This window comes from Paralichthys olivaceus, chromosome 10 (genome assembly GCF_024713975.1).
Source record: "Paralichthys olivaceus isolate ysfri-2021 chromosome 10, ASM2471397v2, whole genome shotgun sequence".
Taxonomy (NCBI): domain Eukaryota; kingdom Metazoa; phylum Chordata; class Actinopteri; order Pleuronectiformes; family Paralichthyidae; genus Paralichthys; species Paralichthys olivaceus.
In genome coordinates this window covers 359,694-375,776 of record NC_091102.1, presented here as the reverse complement: position 1 = coordinate 375,776, position 16,083 = coordinate 359,694, and the positions used below count along the sequence as shown (strand labels likewise).

At 42.3% G+C, this 16,083-nt stretch overlaps 1 protein-coding gene across 2 annotated transcripts in view; it reads right to left on the bottom strand.

The window, feature by feature from the left end:
- Positions 1-391: 391 nt before the first annotated feature.
- mylka (myosin, light chain kinase a) overlaps positions 392-16,083 on the bottom strand; it is a 35,401-nt gene continuing 19,709 nt past the window's right edge. For both annotated transcript variants that reach the window (XM_069532638.1, XM_069532639.1), the window contains 17 exons: positions 14,925-14,984; positions 10,856-10,903; positions 10,498-10,625; positions 10,213-10,369; positions 9,938-10,128; positions 9,737-9,848; positions 9,606-9,638; positions 9,330-9,420; positions 8,949-9,152; positions 8,362-8,579; positions 7,995-8,118; positions 7,539-7,691; positions 7,334-7,457; positions 7,164-7,254; positions 6,953-7,081; positions 4,930-5,042; positions 392-4,751 (listed from right to left, as the gene is read on the bottom strand). In XM_069532638.1, coding sequence (XP_069388739.1) covers positions 4,614-4,751; positions 4,930-5,042; positions 6,953-7,081; positions 7,164-7,254; positions 7,334-7,457; positions 7,539-7,691; positions 7,995-8,118; positions 8,362-8,579; positions 8,949-9,152; positions 9,330-9,420; positions 9,606-9,638; positions 9,737-9,848; positions 9,938-10,128; positions 10,213-10,369; positions 10,498-10,625; positions 10,856-10,903; positions 14,925-14,984 — 2,114 coding nt within the window. In that variant the 3' untranslated portion in view covers positions 392-4,613. The remainder of the gene's footprint in view (positions 4,752-4,929; positions 5,043-6,952; positions 7,082-7,163; positions 7,255-7,333; positions 7,458-7,538; positions 7,692-7,994; positions 8,119-8,361; positions 8,580-8,948; positions 9,153-9,329; positions 9,421-9,605; positions 9,639-9,736; positions 9,849-9,937; positions 10,129-10,212; positions 10,370-10,497; positions 10,626-10,855; positions 10,904-14,924; positions 14,985-16,083) is intronic.

Here is a 16,083-nt window from a genome sequence, read left to right as displayed (position 1 = left end):
GCACTGAACCACAGGTACGAGGGGTCAGAGGTCACAGAGACGACCAGCTGTGATAAACAACATGGAGATGATGTCACCATGTTTGTCCTGAGACTGTTTGGACTAACGAGCTGCTCGTCTTAATGAGGCTGCTTAACGAGCTGATCTCAGGTGACCTCATTAATTAACTGACCAGCTGCTTCACCTGTTTACAAACTAGAGACTCTCTCTCACACACACACACACACACACACACACACACACACACACACACACACACACACACACACACACACACACACACACACACACCTCATCTATCAGCCTGTCTTATTAACATGAAAATATTTCATTGTTTACCGTATAAATATATATATTATATAACATATATATGATGACATCACACAGTGAGTTTGTTTGGTGATAAAAATTTATTTGGTATCTGTGAGTAACTACAGTCGTAGTGTTCTCATACATGTCGTCTGCGGTTCATCAAACTGATATATATATATCTATAAAAGAATCTACATACATCTAACACAAGATCAGTCGCTGTGAGTCACTGTTGTTTAGTAGGGAGGGTAATAACTGTGACAAATTAAGTGCTGAATCTTCAACAAGACAAAAGATAATATTATAATTATGAATCTGTGCATTAAATAAGTCTAAAAATAAAAAAATCTTCCATCAAACACACAGTAGGCCCAGGTATGTTAACAGATGATCACACACAAACACACACATGTGATGTTCGAACACGCTTCTTTGGTTTTTGGTTGAAAACTGAATCAGCCTGAAAAGATTTTAAATAAATGGATTAAAGCACAGACTGCTGGAATGTGACAAAAACATTTTTGAAAGATACGACTTGGACATTAGTGTAGATATGACACGCTAACACGCCACACACACGTTTAAATCACGTCTGGTTTCTACCCAACACACGCAGGGGACAAGTTTAGACCCCTTAAGTTTTGAATTTACAGAATTAATCAAAAGAGATGATTAAATCAAATCTGTTCCAGAAACATTCTTTAAAATTTCATGTCAGATGTGAAGGAAATAACAAATGTGATTTATCACATTGAGATATTCAGAATGATTCTTCAATCTAATCTTAGCGTCCTGACACAGAGGGACATAAAGACGTCATTATCAGAGACACTGATGACATCGTATAGTAATTATAGACTTTATCCAATCATTTACAGGATGATCAGATCTCATCATCACAACTACGATCAGATCTCATGATTTCAGTATTTTTCAGGGACGTTAGAATGAATGAGAACAAGTTTTTCGGTGATGAATCTCGAGATCTTCAGTTTAAATGATTCAATTATAAACTGAATTTTACAGCCAACACTTCTGAGCAGACGTCATTTAAAGTGTCAGTGTTTCACGTCGTAAGGCAGATGTGCTGTTAGCTGTTAGCTGTTTCGTGGTTCTGGTTTAACTACAAAGAGACAAAAAGAAAAGTGCTCAAACAGAAGCTAAGAGACAAACTGACGAGTCAACGGTTCTCAGCTGAAAACATTCAAGTCAGCAGCTGAGTCTTCGCCACAAACGCCTCGCTGTAATTTATCTTCGTCTCACATCAACATTACCCAGAAACCCCCTGCTCCTCACAGCTGTTAATTAGCTGCTGTGCTAACGTCAGCTAACAAACGTTAGTATCTCAACCTCGGGAAAAGTCAGGGTGACATTAGCTAAAGTTAGTGAGCTCTCTATCTGACGTTAGCTTCAGGGCTACATCCGTTTTAACGCTGACTAATTCACGTGTTTATTCGTTGTTCAACCAACAAGTTTACTCTAATGGATAAAAGTAGTTTTACAGTAAAGACTACTTAACTAATGTTTGCTAGCTCGCACTTGAACAAACGTACGAACCTTAGTGCTCTGAACTTTAACTTGCAGCTCATCACAGGGAGCATCTGATTGATTTGATCTGATTTGACTTACAAATTCTGTACAAATGTATTTTTGTTGTTAAAACTTTTAAATGGATTAAAACTTCTGCTGCGAGAGAGTTGATGCTTCTTTATCAACTAGCTCTGGACAGATATCTGCTAATAGGTAGCAAATGTTTTTTATTTTCTTATTCAGACGCTTGAAAACTATTTTTATCATCTCAGCTGCTCTGATGAGCTTTTAGTTCAGTTCCGTTAGTTCCTTTTAATATCCGGTCGTAGTTTATCACAAACACGTGGTCTTCAGATGTTACCAGTGTATTAGCTGCAGTGCTAACATGATTAGCTTCTGTTGTTCTTTGTCTTTATTCTGCGGTGACCTGACTCTGTTCATCTTCATCATTCCTCCATCAACCCCTCCTCTTCCTCACCTAGACTCACAGGAACCATCGTTTCTCTGGGTCATTTATCGTCAGTCTGTAACCATGGCAACCGTCCCATGTCCTCCGAGCTGTCCGACAGGAGCATCATGTGTTTGACGACTCTTCATCAACGTGTTTCCTCAGAAACACGAGTCTTTCAAATCTTTAACACCAGAGGTCCGTTTGTTCGTAGAGAACAACTACAACTCCCACAATTCTTTGAACTGCACGATTCTAATCAGACATTTTAAAGGTCAATGTGAAGTCTTCAGTTTTTAAATGTTTGTTCTTAATAGAAAATCAAACGAAACATGTCTCGTGTTCTTCATGGTAACGTTTCTGTCTAATGTTTTACGTTCCATAAAAGTGGTGACATGTTCGTTAAAGGTCTTTAAGAAAGAAATAGATGAGTGAACAGAAGTGAATGTGAGGGGGCGGGGTTGGTTCAGGTTTCAGGTGGGTGGAGTTTAGCACCGTGCAGGTGGAATCACACCTGTGACTCTGAAGAAAACTCAAATCTAAATTCTGACTGGAAAATGATTCTGCGTTGGTAAATTTTGGCGCTAACACTTATTTTAAATTCTTGCTACGACGCCGCACATGCTCATGATTAAAGAGGGACTCTCCACCAGAGGGCGGTGTTTCTCCGTCTGTGTTGGTCCACCTGTACACCACACCTGTCAGTCACGTCACAGTTACCATGACGACACACAGTCTGAAATCACTCACTTATCACTAAATACATTTTGTAGTTCAGTCCGAATGTTTAATGAAGGTTTTTATACCCGATAGTTACTCATCGTTTCCCACAATGCATCAAGAAAAGTGCTGCAAAACCGATGGTCACTTATAAAAAGTGTGAAATAAACGTTTAAAATTTACTGTGGGATATTTTATGTCATAATTCTGCACCAATCACATCCTCAGTGTCTGAAAGTGTCACTGTGTTTTCTCTCTTTATAGAAGACTGAGTTCTAGTTCTATTCTAATGAACGTATGAACAGAGTTCTAGTTCTATTCTAATGAAGGTGTGAACAGAGTTCTAGTTCTATTCTAATGAACGTATGAACAGAGTTCTAGTTCTATTCTAATGAAGGTGTGAACAGAGTTCTGGTTCTATTCTAATGAACGTATGAACAGAGTTCTAGTTCTATTCTAATGAAGGTGTGAACAGTGTTCTTGTTCTATTCTTATGAAGGTGTGAACAGTGTTATGGTTCTATTCTAATGAAGGTGTGAACAGAGTTCTAGTTCTATGTGTAATGAAGGTGTGAACAGAGTTCTAGTTCTATTCTAATGAACGTATGAACAGAGTTCTGGTTCTATTCTAATGAAGGTGTGAACAGAGTTCTGGTTCTATTCTAATGAAGGTGTGAACAGTGTTATGGTTCTATTCTAATGAAGGTGTGAACAGAGTTCTGGTTCTATTCTAATGAACGTGTGAACAGTGTCATGGTTCTATTCTAATGAAGGTGTGAACAGAGTTCTAGTTCTATTCTAATGAACGTATGAACAGAGTTCTGGTTCTATTCTAATGAAGGTGTGAACAGAGTTCTAGTTCTATTCTAATGAAGGTGTGAACAGAGTTCTAGTTCTATTCTAATGAACGTATGAACAGTGTTATGGTTCTATTCTAATGAAGGTGTGAACAGAGTTCTGGTTCTATTCTAATGAAGGTGTGAACAGTGTTATGGTTCTATTCTAATGAAGGTGTGAACAGAGTTCTGGTTCTATTCTAATGAACGTGTGAACAGTGTCATGGTTCTATTCTAATGAAGGTGTGAACAGAGTTCTGGTTCTATTCTAATGAAGGTGTGAACAGTGTTATGGTTCTATTCTAATGAACGTGTGAACAGAGTTCTGGTTCTATTCTAATGAAGGTGTGAACAGAGTTCTGGTTCTATTCTAATGAACGTGTGAACAGTGTTATGGTTCTATTCTAATGAAGGTGTGAACAGTGTTATGGTTCTATTCTAATGAAGGTGTGAACAGTGTTATGGTTCTATTCTAATGAACGTGTGAACAGAGTTCTGGTTCTATTCTAATGAAGGTGTGAACAGAGTTCTGGTTCTATTCTAATGAACGTGTGAACAGAGTTCTAGTTCTATTCTAATGAACGTGTGAACAGTGAGTGATTTCAGTCAGAACCACAGTGAAACCTGGTGTGTCAAACCCCGCCCCCTCCTGCTCCTCCAATCACAACCTGTCATTTATGGGTCATTATTTTCCTGATTAGGTCTGATAGGCCGTCTAGCTGATGAGCTCCGCCTCCTCTTCCCGTGGGAGTTAAGACTGTCACTTCTTTACTCCTCCTCCTCCTCCTCCTCCTCCTCCTCTTCCTCTCCTGCCATCACCTCCACCAGCAGTTCAGCAGTGCAGGTCGCCTCCCCCAGACTGTTCACCGCCTTCACCATGTACTTGGCGTCATCGTCGCCCGACACCTGCAGGTTCATGTCAGGAGAACAGTGAGTATGTGACGTCAGAGCCGAGCTCACACGTGTTCACAGTAACATCTGGGCGGCGGCGTTCAGGTCATGTGAGCGGGAAGATAAAGACGGAAGTTAAAGTGAAGGACAGTGTGTGTATTTGTGTGTGTCTGTGAGTCATTTGACCTCTGACCTCTGAAATGACCAGACTGCAGTTTCCGTCTTCATCGTAGTCGATCTGAAAGTGTCGGGTCTCTTTGATTGGCTGCTCGTCTTTGTACCACACCACCTCTGGATCAGGGAAACCTGGAGACACAGAGAAGACGAGGACAGATGTTCATGTTGTGCAACTGCAACGATCATGACGATTTGGTTTGTTCGGACCAAATCGTCCACAGGAGAGAACCACAGGAGAGAACCACAGGAGAGAACCACAGGAGAACCTGTGTTTTGGTAGTGAACTGATCTTTCTGGATAATGAGGTGTTATCAGCTCTTTGACGTATGAAGGGTTGATTGTTAAGGTTTAACTGTGAGGAGCAGGATCTTGATATTCTGGATTTTACAGGGAGCCGATGTAGAGAAGACAGGAGTAATAAGATCTGTCCTTCTACTTCCTGTCAGCACTCTGCTGCAGCACTTTGACCAACTGGAGACTTTTCACAGACTTCCTGTGACGTCCTGATAATAAAGAGTTAATCTAATCTAGAGAACAAATGGACGAGTTTCTCAGCGTCCTTCTGAGACAGGATGTTTCTCATGTTCTTAATATTGCACAGGTGGAAGAAATCTGTCCTAGAGACTTGTTCTATGTGTTGGTCAAATGTCCTGGTCCAACATAACTCAAGGTTCCTCACAGTGGAGCTGGAGGACAAACTGACACCAAGGTGACTCTGTTCAGACAGTGATTCTCTGAGATGTTTAGGGTCAATTACAACGACCTCAGTCTGAATTAGAAGTAAGAAGTTCTGGCTCATCCAGGCCTTGATGTTCTCGAGACGTTCCTGAAGTTGAACTAAGTGATTAGATTCATCAGGCTTCAGAGAAATGTACAGCTGGGTGTCGTCTGCGTAACAATGGTAGTGTCTGTGGTGCTTTCTGATGATGTTGCCTAAGAGGAGCATATATAAGGTGAAGAGTATCGGTCCAAGGACAGAACCTTGTGGAACTCCATGACTAACTTGCATGTGCATGGGGGGGGGGGGTCATTGTTGACATTAACAAATTGAAATCTATCTGATAAATATGATTGAAACCAGTCTGATGTTCCTCTGATCCCTTCATGTTGTTCTAGTCTCTGTGATCTTATGATCTATGGTGTCAAACGCTGCACTCAGATCCAACAGGACGAGGACAGAGACAAGTCCATCATCTGAGGCCATGAAAAGGTCATCAGTGACTTTTAACAGCTGTCTCTGTGCTGTGATGGATTCCACATCCTGACTGAAAGTTTTCCAACAAACGTTTCTATCTGAGTCGTCACACAGCTGGTTAGCAACAGCTTCCTCTAGGATTTCAGAAATGAAGGTTTGATGTGGGTCTGTAATGAGCTCAGACTCTGGATCTTTTTATCAGAGGTTTAATTACAGCTGCTTTAAAAGCTTGAGGTACGTAGCTGGTTAACAAAGACATGTTCATCTGATTTAATATGGAACTGTCAATCAGGGGGACACTTCCTTACAAAGTCCAGTTGTCAAAATAAAGACAATGACTCGTCTCCTCTTCCTCCATAGATGAAGTTAAAATATCTCTGAAACCAACACTGCCATCTTGTGGTAGAGAATCAAATTGCAATCAGATTCTGTGGTAGTGGTATTATATAGACTCAAGACTCATTTGTTCAGACTTCACCTCGACCCTGCATAGCATGACTCCCTCCCAACCCCCCCCAAAAAACCTGTATGCACATGTTTGTTCGTTAGCACTTCAATCATAGAACTTATGCACTTATGCACAAATAGCAGTTACGATCCTCAGATGAGGGCTTGACAATTGTTTCTATATTTCATTTTACCCCATCGACGGTGATATGTTGTGGTTTCTCTCTTTTGACAAATGTACTTATTGTATGTAGCTTTGGACAAAAGCATCTGCTCAATGCCCTAAATCTAAATCTAAATTTACAATTTAGATTAGATTTAAATCTACTGCTCTCTTCATTCGTTCTCTGAAACATCTGCTCACACCTGATATAATTATATATAATTATTCAGTGACCTTCTATCTTGCAGTCGAAGCGAGCGGCGCTTCCCTCCACCACCTCCACGTCTTTGATGACGGAGCTGAAAGTGGGTTTACACTCGGTCTTCTGCTCGTACTCCAAACACTCCAGGAACTGATTGTCCTCTGAAAAGAGACGGAACACAATGTTTTGTTTCTCAGTTTATCATCTGATAGCAGATGTGAGGACACAGCCGCCTGCTCAGACCTTCAGTGGGTGAACCCTTCTTGGCGCTGACGCCAGCCATCATGGCCATGGATGACAGGCGACCAATGGCTCGCACAGCATGACCCGTTTTCTACCACAGAAGAAGAGACAGTAAAACAAACAGCACCTCAGAGTGTTTTCCTGTAACAACACGAATGTTGCGTGTTTACCTGCCACTTCCTCCTCAGGATGTACTTCTTCATCCGCTCTTTCGACAGCTTCTTGGCCTTCATGGTGTTGGTGTCCTGCTTCAGCCACGGGTGTTCGAAACACTGAGCGCAGGTCAGCCGTGCTCTGATGGACAAAAACAGGTCAACATGTTTGACTCATTTGTTTTGTGACTTTTTTCCACAGTTGGTGTCATGAGTCCGTTACTTCATGTCTTTCTTCAGCAGACTGGTGATGAAGTCTTTGGCAGTGTCGGAGATTTCATCGAAGGCATCATCCTCAAAGTCCCAGGAGGCCGAAGTGACGTTGGACAAAGTCTCGTTGTCGCTGTCGCCCATGAAGGGAGACAGACCGCTCAGCCTGAGAAGACAAACACAGGGCAAACTGATCCCAACTGGTTCTTTCACGCCTCTGATTGGCTAATACTACTCAGAGTAAGCCAATCAGAGGCAAAAATAACACAAAGAACAGATAACAATGTTTAAGTAAAGAGAACTAAAGAAAAAGAAGCAAGCTAAATAAATCCAACAAAAGATAAGCTAAGCTAACGTTTATTAAATAAAATTAAGTTAAGGTAAAGAAGCAAAACTAAAGTGAGGCTAAGCTAACAACATGGAGGTGAATGAAATAGAGTGATGCTGCTAGCATCAGTACAGTACTCACAGTATGTAACAGATGACCCCTATACTCCACATGTCGGTGGGATAACTGATGGCTTCATAGTTGATTACCTCAGGAGCAACGAACTCCGGGGTCCCAAACAGAACCTTCAGAGTTCCAGCATTTTCTGTCCACGACACAAAAAGAGTCAAAGATGAAATGTCTTCATCAGGTTCAGCAACATGTTCAATCACTTTCAGTATTTAATTCAAACTTCATCTAAGTTTCTTCAATTTGTTGTAAATCAACAAAGATATTGATCTTTTTAAATCGCAGTCAGACGACGATGGAAAACAACGAGACCAATATTATTTGATGAATCACTTGTTGACATTGGCACAATAACCGCAAAGAGACAGGAAGTTGGTACCTAGTCGTCTGGCGAGGCCGAAGTCGATGAGTTTGATTTTGCTGCCGGTTTTGTTGACACACATGATGTTCTCAGGTTTGAGGTCGAGGTGGACGATGCCTTGTTTGTGGATGAAGTTGACTCCATCGATGATCTGCAGCATGTATTTAATCACCTCCCGCTCCGTCAGCTCAAAGTCCTCGTCGATGATCCGCTCGAACAACTCACCTCCAGAGATCCTACATACGTACGCACCCGAGTGGACGAGATTAAAAAGAAACCTCACAGACCAGTATCAGTCTAATGAATAAGCATTTAAAGAGAAATCTCCAAAAGTAAAACATCTCAAATAGTAAAGAAGAAACACATCAGAGACATCGTCAGTGTTACTTTGATCACAGTCTTTGTCAGAAACTAAAATATGAGCAGATCTATGTTTTTTTATTTTTTTGTGTTTTTGTACACGTATGTTTGTGTGAAGGCGTGGCTCTATGATTTCATTGTAGACCCTGTTTAATAACAATAAAGACATTCTTATTCTTATTTCTCTGAACATCAAACAAACAACAGATCAATGTGAGTACGAATGTTTAGAAAACTCTACGTACATCTCTAGCACCATGACGATGTCGGACTTGCCCTCGAAGGCGTCGATACACTGGACCAGTTTGGGGTGATGGAGGCTGTTCATGATGCCGATCTCCTGCCGGACGTTCTCCTTGTCCTTCGCTGAATAAGCTTTGATGAACTTTCCTGCCCAAACCTTCCTCGTGGCTTTTTCTACCAATTTGAAGACTTGACCAAACTTTCCCCTAAAACACAAACAGTAGTGATGTCATCACGACACAAAGTTTAAACCATGCTAACCTGTGTTAGCATGAACCAAACTTTTCCTTTTACACATTTTAAAAAACAGGTTAAAGCTGCTGTTATAGTTTTTTATAGAAACAGCTGCATTGTGGGTGAGGAGTGAGTGGGCGGAGCCTTACGTTCCCAGCCTCTCCTCCACGTCGTACAACTCCTTCACCTTCACGTCCGTTCGGATGCTAACGTCTCTGTAGTCTGGCTCCTTCTCCGAGTCTGAGCACACACGGAGGTCAGAGGTCAACGATACTGTCGTGTCACGTGACCTGAAGTAATTTCATCTTGCGATTGGTTCTCTGAGTTTGTGTGACATCATTTCATGTGATCTAAAGTTATGATGTCATGTGATAGTGATGTTTTCGTTGTGTTAATCAGGAGTGAATGGAAACAGGAAGTGGTACCTTCATCCTCGTCCTCCGCCTCGTCCTGGTTCTCTGTCAGTCCAATCACACAGCAGCAGTGTTAGTTTAGTCAAATGACTCGAGCTCAGCTGTTAGCTTAACCTAATTTTTACTTTGTGTACTTTACTGACCGTCGTCCACAAGTCCGACCGTGACGGGCTCGGACTCTGCGCTCGGCTCGCCGACACCATAAATGTTTTCCGCCCGAATACGAAACTTATATTGACGCTCCGGAAGAAGGTTCTGGAGATGACACAAACTTTATCTAAACTTTATTTAAACATTATATTTCCTCACCAACAATGTGACGTTGAGTAAAAGCAGCTGCACACCTGGATGTTGTAGGAGGTGCTGTTACACGACACCAGGTGTTTCCACTGCTGCTCCACAGAATCCCAGATCTCCAGGTTGTACGATTGAACGGCGCTGCCGCCGTCGTAGGTCGGCCCGTACCACGACAGGGTCAGACTGGACCGCCGGATATCTGAGGTCGCCGGGACCTTCGCTGGAGGGTCAGGTTTATCTGAGGGGGTTTTAACCATTAATAACATTATGTCGATTGATAATAATCATTAATAACCGCTGATAACAAGTGATAACAACTTACCGACGATGGTGAGGTTGAGGGCGGCCTGTCGAAGGCCATAGCTGTTCCTCAGCTCAATGGTGTAACAGCCGCAGTGTTCCTGCTGTCCGCTGGAGATGGTCAGTTTAGTGCTGCCGTCACCGCTGTCAATGGAGATGTCGGTCGAGCCCTCCTGGATCTGAACATTCACACACACAGAGACACACACACACACACACACTGCAGCTGAAACATCTGGGATTTGTAGTTTATCAGGTGTTGATTCCACAAAGATAAAGATAAAAATCATGTGTGTGTGAGACCCACTGGTTTCCTGAACTTGAGCCAGGTGCAGTTGATGGGGGGAGCTCCAGAGAACTTGCAGAGGATCTCCACCTTCTCTCCTGCCAAGATCTTCATGTCCTCAGGGAACTGCAGGATCTGAGGAGGCAGAGCTGCCAATGCACAGCAATAATCAATAATCAGTCAGAAGACAGAAGAGACTGGAGGAGACGTCAGCTCTTTTCATTCTGGGACCAAACTTCAGGTCACATGAAATAAACTGAAGGTGAAACATGAATTAAAATAAATGTTTTCATTTAAAATCAGTGAGTTCATCCATTTTGAATCAGTTGATTCCACCATGATGATCTCTGTACACTTTCACTGTGCGTGTGTGTGTCACCTTGTTTTGGAGGAGTCTTGGGAGTTGGTTTCTTTATCCTGGCTTCACCTGATGGAAACAAAAACCCAGCAGCTTATTCAATTTTTTATTAAATTGTATTTGTATAGTGTCAAATCATAACACACATTATCTCAAGGCTCTTTACAGAGAAGGTCATGACCTGAAAACCCTATCAATCCCTCGATCGATCAATCAATCATCAATCAACCATTTCTTGGTGATGCACAGAGGCAGCAGGAAAATATGAGACAGAGTGATGACTCCTGTGGACAGAGAGCGTCTCTAATGACCATATATGGACAAAATGTTATGTTACAGCATATGTGTGTGTGTGTGTGTGTGTGTGTGTGTGTGAGTCTGTGTGTGAGTCTGTGTGTGTGTCTGTCTGTCTGTCTGTCTGTCTGTCTGTCTGTGTGTGTGTGTGTCTGTCTCTGTGTGTGTGTCTGTCTCTGTGTGTGTGTGTGTGTGTGTGAGTCTGTGTGTGAGTCTGTGTGTGTGTGTGAGTGAGTCTGTGTGTGTGTGTGTCTGTCTGTGTGTGTGTGTGAGTCTGTGTGTGTGTGTGTGTGTGTGTGTGTGTGTGTGTGTCTGTCTGTGTGTGTGTGTGAGTCTGTCTCTGTGTGTGTGAGTGAGTCTGTGTGTGTGTGAGTCTGTCTCTGTGTGTGTGTGTGAGTGAGTCTGTCTGTGTGTGTGTGTGAGTCTGTCTCTGTGTGTGTGAGTGAGTCTGTGTGTGTGTGAGTCTGTCTCTGTGTGTGTGTGTGTGTGAGTCTGTGTCTGTGTGTGTGAGTCTGTCTCTGTGTGTGTGTGCATCGTGGATCATACCACAGATGATATTTAAATATACATGGAGAGTCAAGTTTCAATCTTAAGCGCTGGGTGTTTTGTCGGCTGTGACAAACGAGCCAATCAGCAGCAAGAAGCAGACGCAGGTAAATGGTCAGAGTTCACATCATGTTTTAGTTTGAAGGAAAGGTCAGAGGTCACTGAAGCATTGTGCTAACAGCTTAAAGAGCGGCGGATTTATGTCCCTGTGACGAGCCGGGCAGTGCACCTGGCTGAGTGAGCTGCTCTGTGATTGGCTGAGCTGCACATTTCTCTTCTGATTCTGTACATGAACACTGACGACCTGTCGCAAACGCAAACACAACTGGAGACTTGAGTGAACGTGACTCATTCCTCGTCACTTTGTGTCTGTGTGATAAAAGGGGGAGTTTGTTGAATCATCTTCTATCAATCACACTCTTTGAGTCTTTGTGTCCACAGGGTCGTTCAGCCTGAAGACGAGCAGCCTCTTAAATGGACACGGTTTTATTCTGTGGTGTGAAACAAAGTCTGAGACGAGTCAGGGAAACCAGGCCTTAAAAGGAAGTGTGGGCGAGGGGCCATGAAGAGCTCTGAGCATCATTCCTCGGCTGTCAGCTCAGATCTGTTGGTAAAACTCAGCAGACGACCAACACAGGAGGAGCTGAAATACCAGTTACCTCTGAAACTGAAACACGCCTTCATCTTCTCTGCTACGACTCTTTATTTATCATCATCCCTGTTCATGTGCAGATATTTGTGAATTATTATTCTAATCATTAAAAGATTGAACTTGATTAATCATGTTTTTAATCTAGTTTTAATTTGCAGTATTTATTGATGATTAATATTCGATCAAATGTTCTTATTATTGTCTCTTTATTCAAATATTAAATGATGAACTGCTGTGTTAGATAGTTTCATTATACACAGACTAATTCATTTAGTTATTAACTCACTCATTCATTAAACTTTTGTCCTCAGTGACAAAGTTTCATATCTGATAAAGGTAAATATATTTCATTTTGACATTGAATAAACACGAATATTCTAGCTAACAGCTAAAACACCTGCACAGGTGAGAATCAAGTGTTGGTTCGTTTTATGACATAATTTAGAAACACATGTACATGAGGCTAATTCAGTCACTCGGTCGACTGTTTCTTGCAGCATTAGAACATAGTTTGTGTTTGGCGTCTCGGCTCCGACTCAATCACTCCCCCGATGTGATGACACAGATGTGATGGGAGTGACGAGCAAATACTTGTAACTCCCCCCCCGAGAGGCTACAGGTGGTTGCTGGGGTGGTGGAGGGCCTGAAGCAACTGGTACTGATACTGCAGCAGCAGTGTGAGCAAAGGGGTTGATGGGAAATGTCTCTCTGCTTAAATAGGCTGCCTAATAAGGTGGGTGTGTCTAATAGATGATTGTGGAGAATGAGGTGTGTCACATGATGTATGTCATGATTGGGGCAGCGCGGCTCGAGTTGGCTGCCCGTACTAGCTCGCAGGGTTCGCTCCATATATGCTACCACGTAAGCAAATGTTAAAATTCATTCTGGTTTCACGACATGATTTTAATTGATCCTTCAGACTAACATCTTAATTTGTTATCCAACATGTGAGCTAACAGTAAAGTTTTATCACGCTACGTCACTTAACGATTGGACCTTAATGTTTATAACAATGACTTCATCATTTCAGATGCAGGTAAAAAAACAGCTTCTCATTATAACAGAAACTAATGAAATGACACCTGGAAACATTTTAGCTAGCTAGCGAATTAGCATGTTGACCTGACTGATTCCATATCTCACCACACAGCTGCAAACATTAGCCTCAGTTAGCATGTGCTAAGCTTTTTCTAAAACATCATATAGCTAGATAAAAACATGCTAACTCTCAGTGTCAACAAACGAATGCTAACCCTAAACTCAGTGACAGACTGTATCTCTACAGCGCCACCACTTCAACAGGTGAACAACTGCAACACTACACACCTGCTGTCAGCACTTTCTGTTGCTAAGCTGTGATTGGACAGCTGCTATTAAGGGGAGGGGTTTAGAAAACATTCATTTGACATGTGACATAACTTATAAATACATAAACAAGTCAGGAGAAGTATTTTAAAAACTGTGTAACCAGACGTCTGATTGTTTTTAAACAGGGACACAGCTGTGATTCAAACTAGTTTAAAGATCATCTGTGTGAACAACATCAAGTTAAATGAGTGTGACGGTTCGATGCCTCAGATTGTTGATGGTCCCTGATCCTGAGACAGAGCTCACACACTGAGACAGTTACAGCTCGAATTCAGATCCATGAAAAACACGAATCAGGCCAAAGTTCTGCTGCTTTTACACATGAGACCAATCACAACACAGCTACAGCCAATCACAACACAGCTACAGCCAATCACAACACAACTACAGCCAATCACAACACAACTACAGCCAATCACAACACAGCTACAACCAATCACAACACAGTTACAACAACCCAACACAGCTACAACCAATCACAACACAGCTACAACCAATCACAACACAGTTACAACAACCCAACACAGCTACAACCAATCACAACACAGCTACAACCAATCACAACACAGCTACAGCCAATCACAACACAGCTACAGCCAATCACAACACAGCTACAACCAATCACAACACAGCTACAGCCAATCACAACACAGCTACAACCAATCACAACACAGCTACAGCCAATCACAACACAGCTACAACCAATCACAACACAGCTACAACCATCAATGATCAACAAGCAATAACCCAGAAACATTATTTTATTTTTATCATTATTTTTATCTGAAAACAAACTGTGATCAATAATCAATCAATAATCAATCAATGATAAATCAATGATAAATCAATGATAACATCCTGCAGAGTCACAAAGGTTGAGATGGTCATCAGACGGAGGTGGGGGCTGATGGGAAACGTGGTCTTAAGTGGAAAAAAGAGCGGTGGTGGTTTACTGTTCTGGAGGTAGAAATAATAATCTGACAGTGATGAACTGATGTTTCCAATGATACACACACACACACACACACACACACACACACACACACACGCTTTAAATAGACCCCAGTGTGTGTGTGTGTGTGAGTGTCTCTCTGTGCGTGTGTGTGTTCCTGTGTGTGTGTCTGTGTGAGTCTGTGCTGTGTGTGTGTGGGAACCAGTGCTCCCAGCCTGCAGCTCCTTATTGGGACAAAAGGAAAGAGGCTGCTGCTGCTGCATATTTTGGAAACTCACTCTCTGAGGTCGGAGTGGACTTCTTCGACTTCTTGTCTGCAGGAGAGTTTTCTGTCGGGTCTGAGGGCGAGAGAGAGAGACACATGTTAAGAGAGAGAGAGACACATGTGAAGAGAGAGACATGTGATGAGAGAGACATGTGAAGAGAGAGACACATGTGATGAGAGAGACATGTGGAGAGAGAGACACATGTGAAGAGACAGAGAGGCATGTGAAGAGAGAGAGACATGTGAAGAGACAGAGAGACATGTGATGAGAGAGACATGTGAAGAGAGACACATGTGAAGAGAGAGACACGTGAAGAGACAGAGAGACACATGTGATGAGAGAGAGACACATGTGAAGAGAGAGACACATGTGATGAGAGAGACACACGTGAAGAGACAGAGAGACATGTGAAGAGAGAGACACATGTGATGAGAGAGACACATGTGATGAGAGAGAGACACATATTAAGAGAGAGAGACATGTGAAGAGAGAGAGACACATGTGATGAGAGAGACATGTGAAGAGAGAGACATGTGAAGAGAGAGACATGTGAAGAGAGAGACATGTGAAGAGAGAGACACATGTGAAGAGACAGAGAGACACATGTGATGAGAGAGACACATGTGAAGAGAGAGACACATGTGATGAGAGAGACACACGTGAAGAGACAGAGAGACATGTGAAGAGAGAGAGACACATGTGATGAGAGAGACACATGTGATGAGAGACACATGTGATGAGAGAGAGACACATGTGATGAGAGACACATGTGATGAGAGAGACATGTGAAGAGAGAGACACATGTGATGAGAGAGACACATGTGATGAGAGACACATGTGATGAGAGACACATGTGATGAGAGACACATGTGAAGAGAGAGACACATGTGATGAGAGAGACACATGTGATGAGAGACACATGTGATGAGAGACACATGTGAAGAGAGAGACACATGTGAAGAGAGAGAGACACATGTGATGAGAGAGACATGTGAAGAGAGAGACACATGTGAAGAGAGAGAGACACATGTGAAGAGAGAGACATGTGAAGAGAGAGACATGTGAAGAGAGAGAGACACATGTGAAGAGAGAGACATGTGAAGAGAGAGACATGTGAAGAGAGAGACATGTGAAGAGAGAGACATGTGAAGAGAGAGAGACACATGTGAAG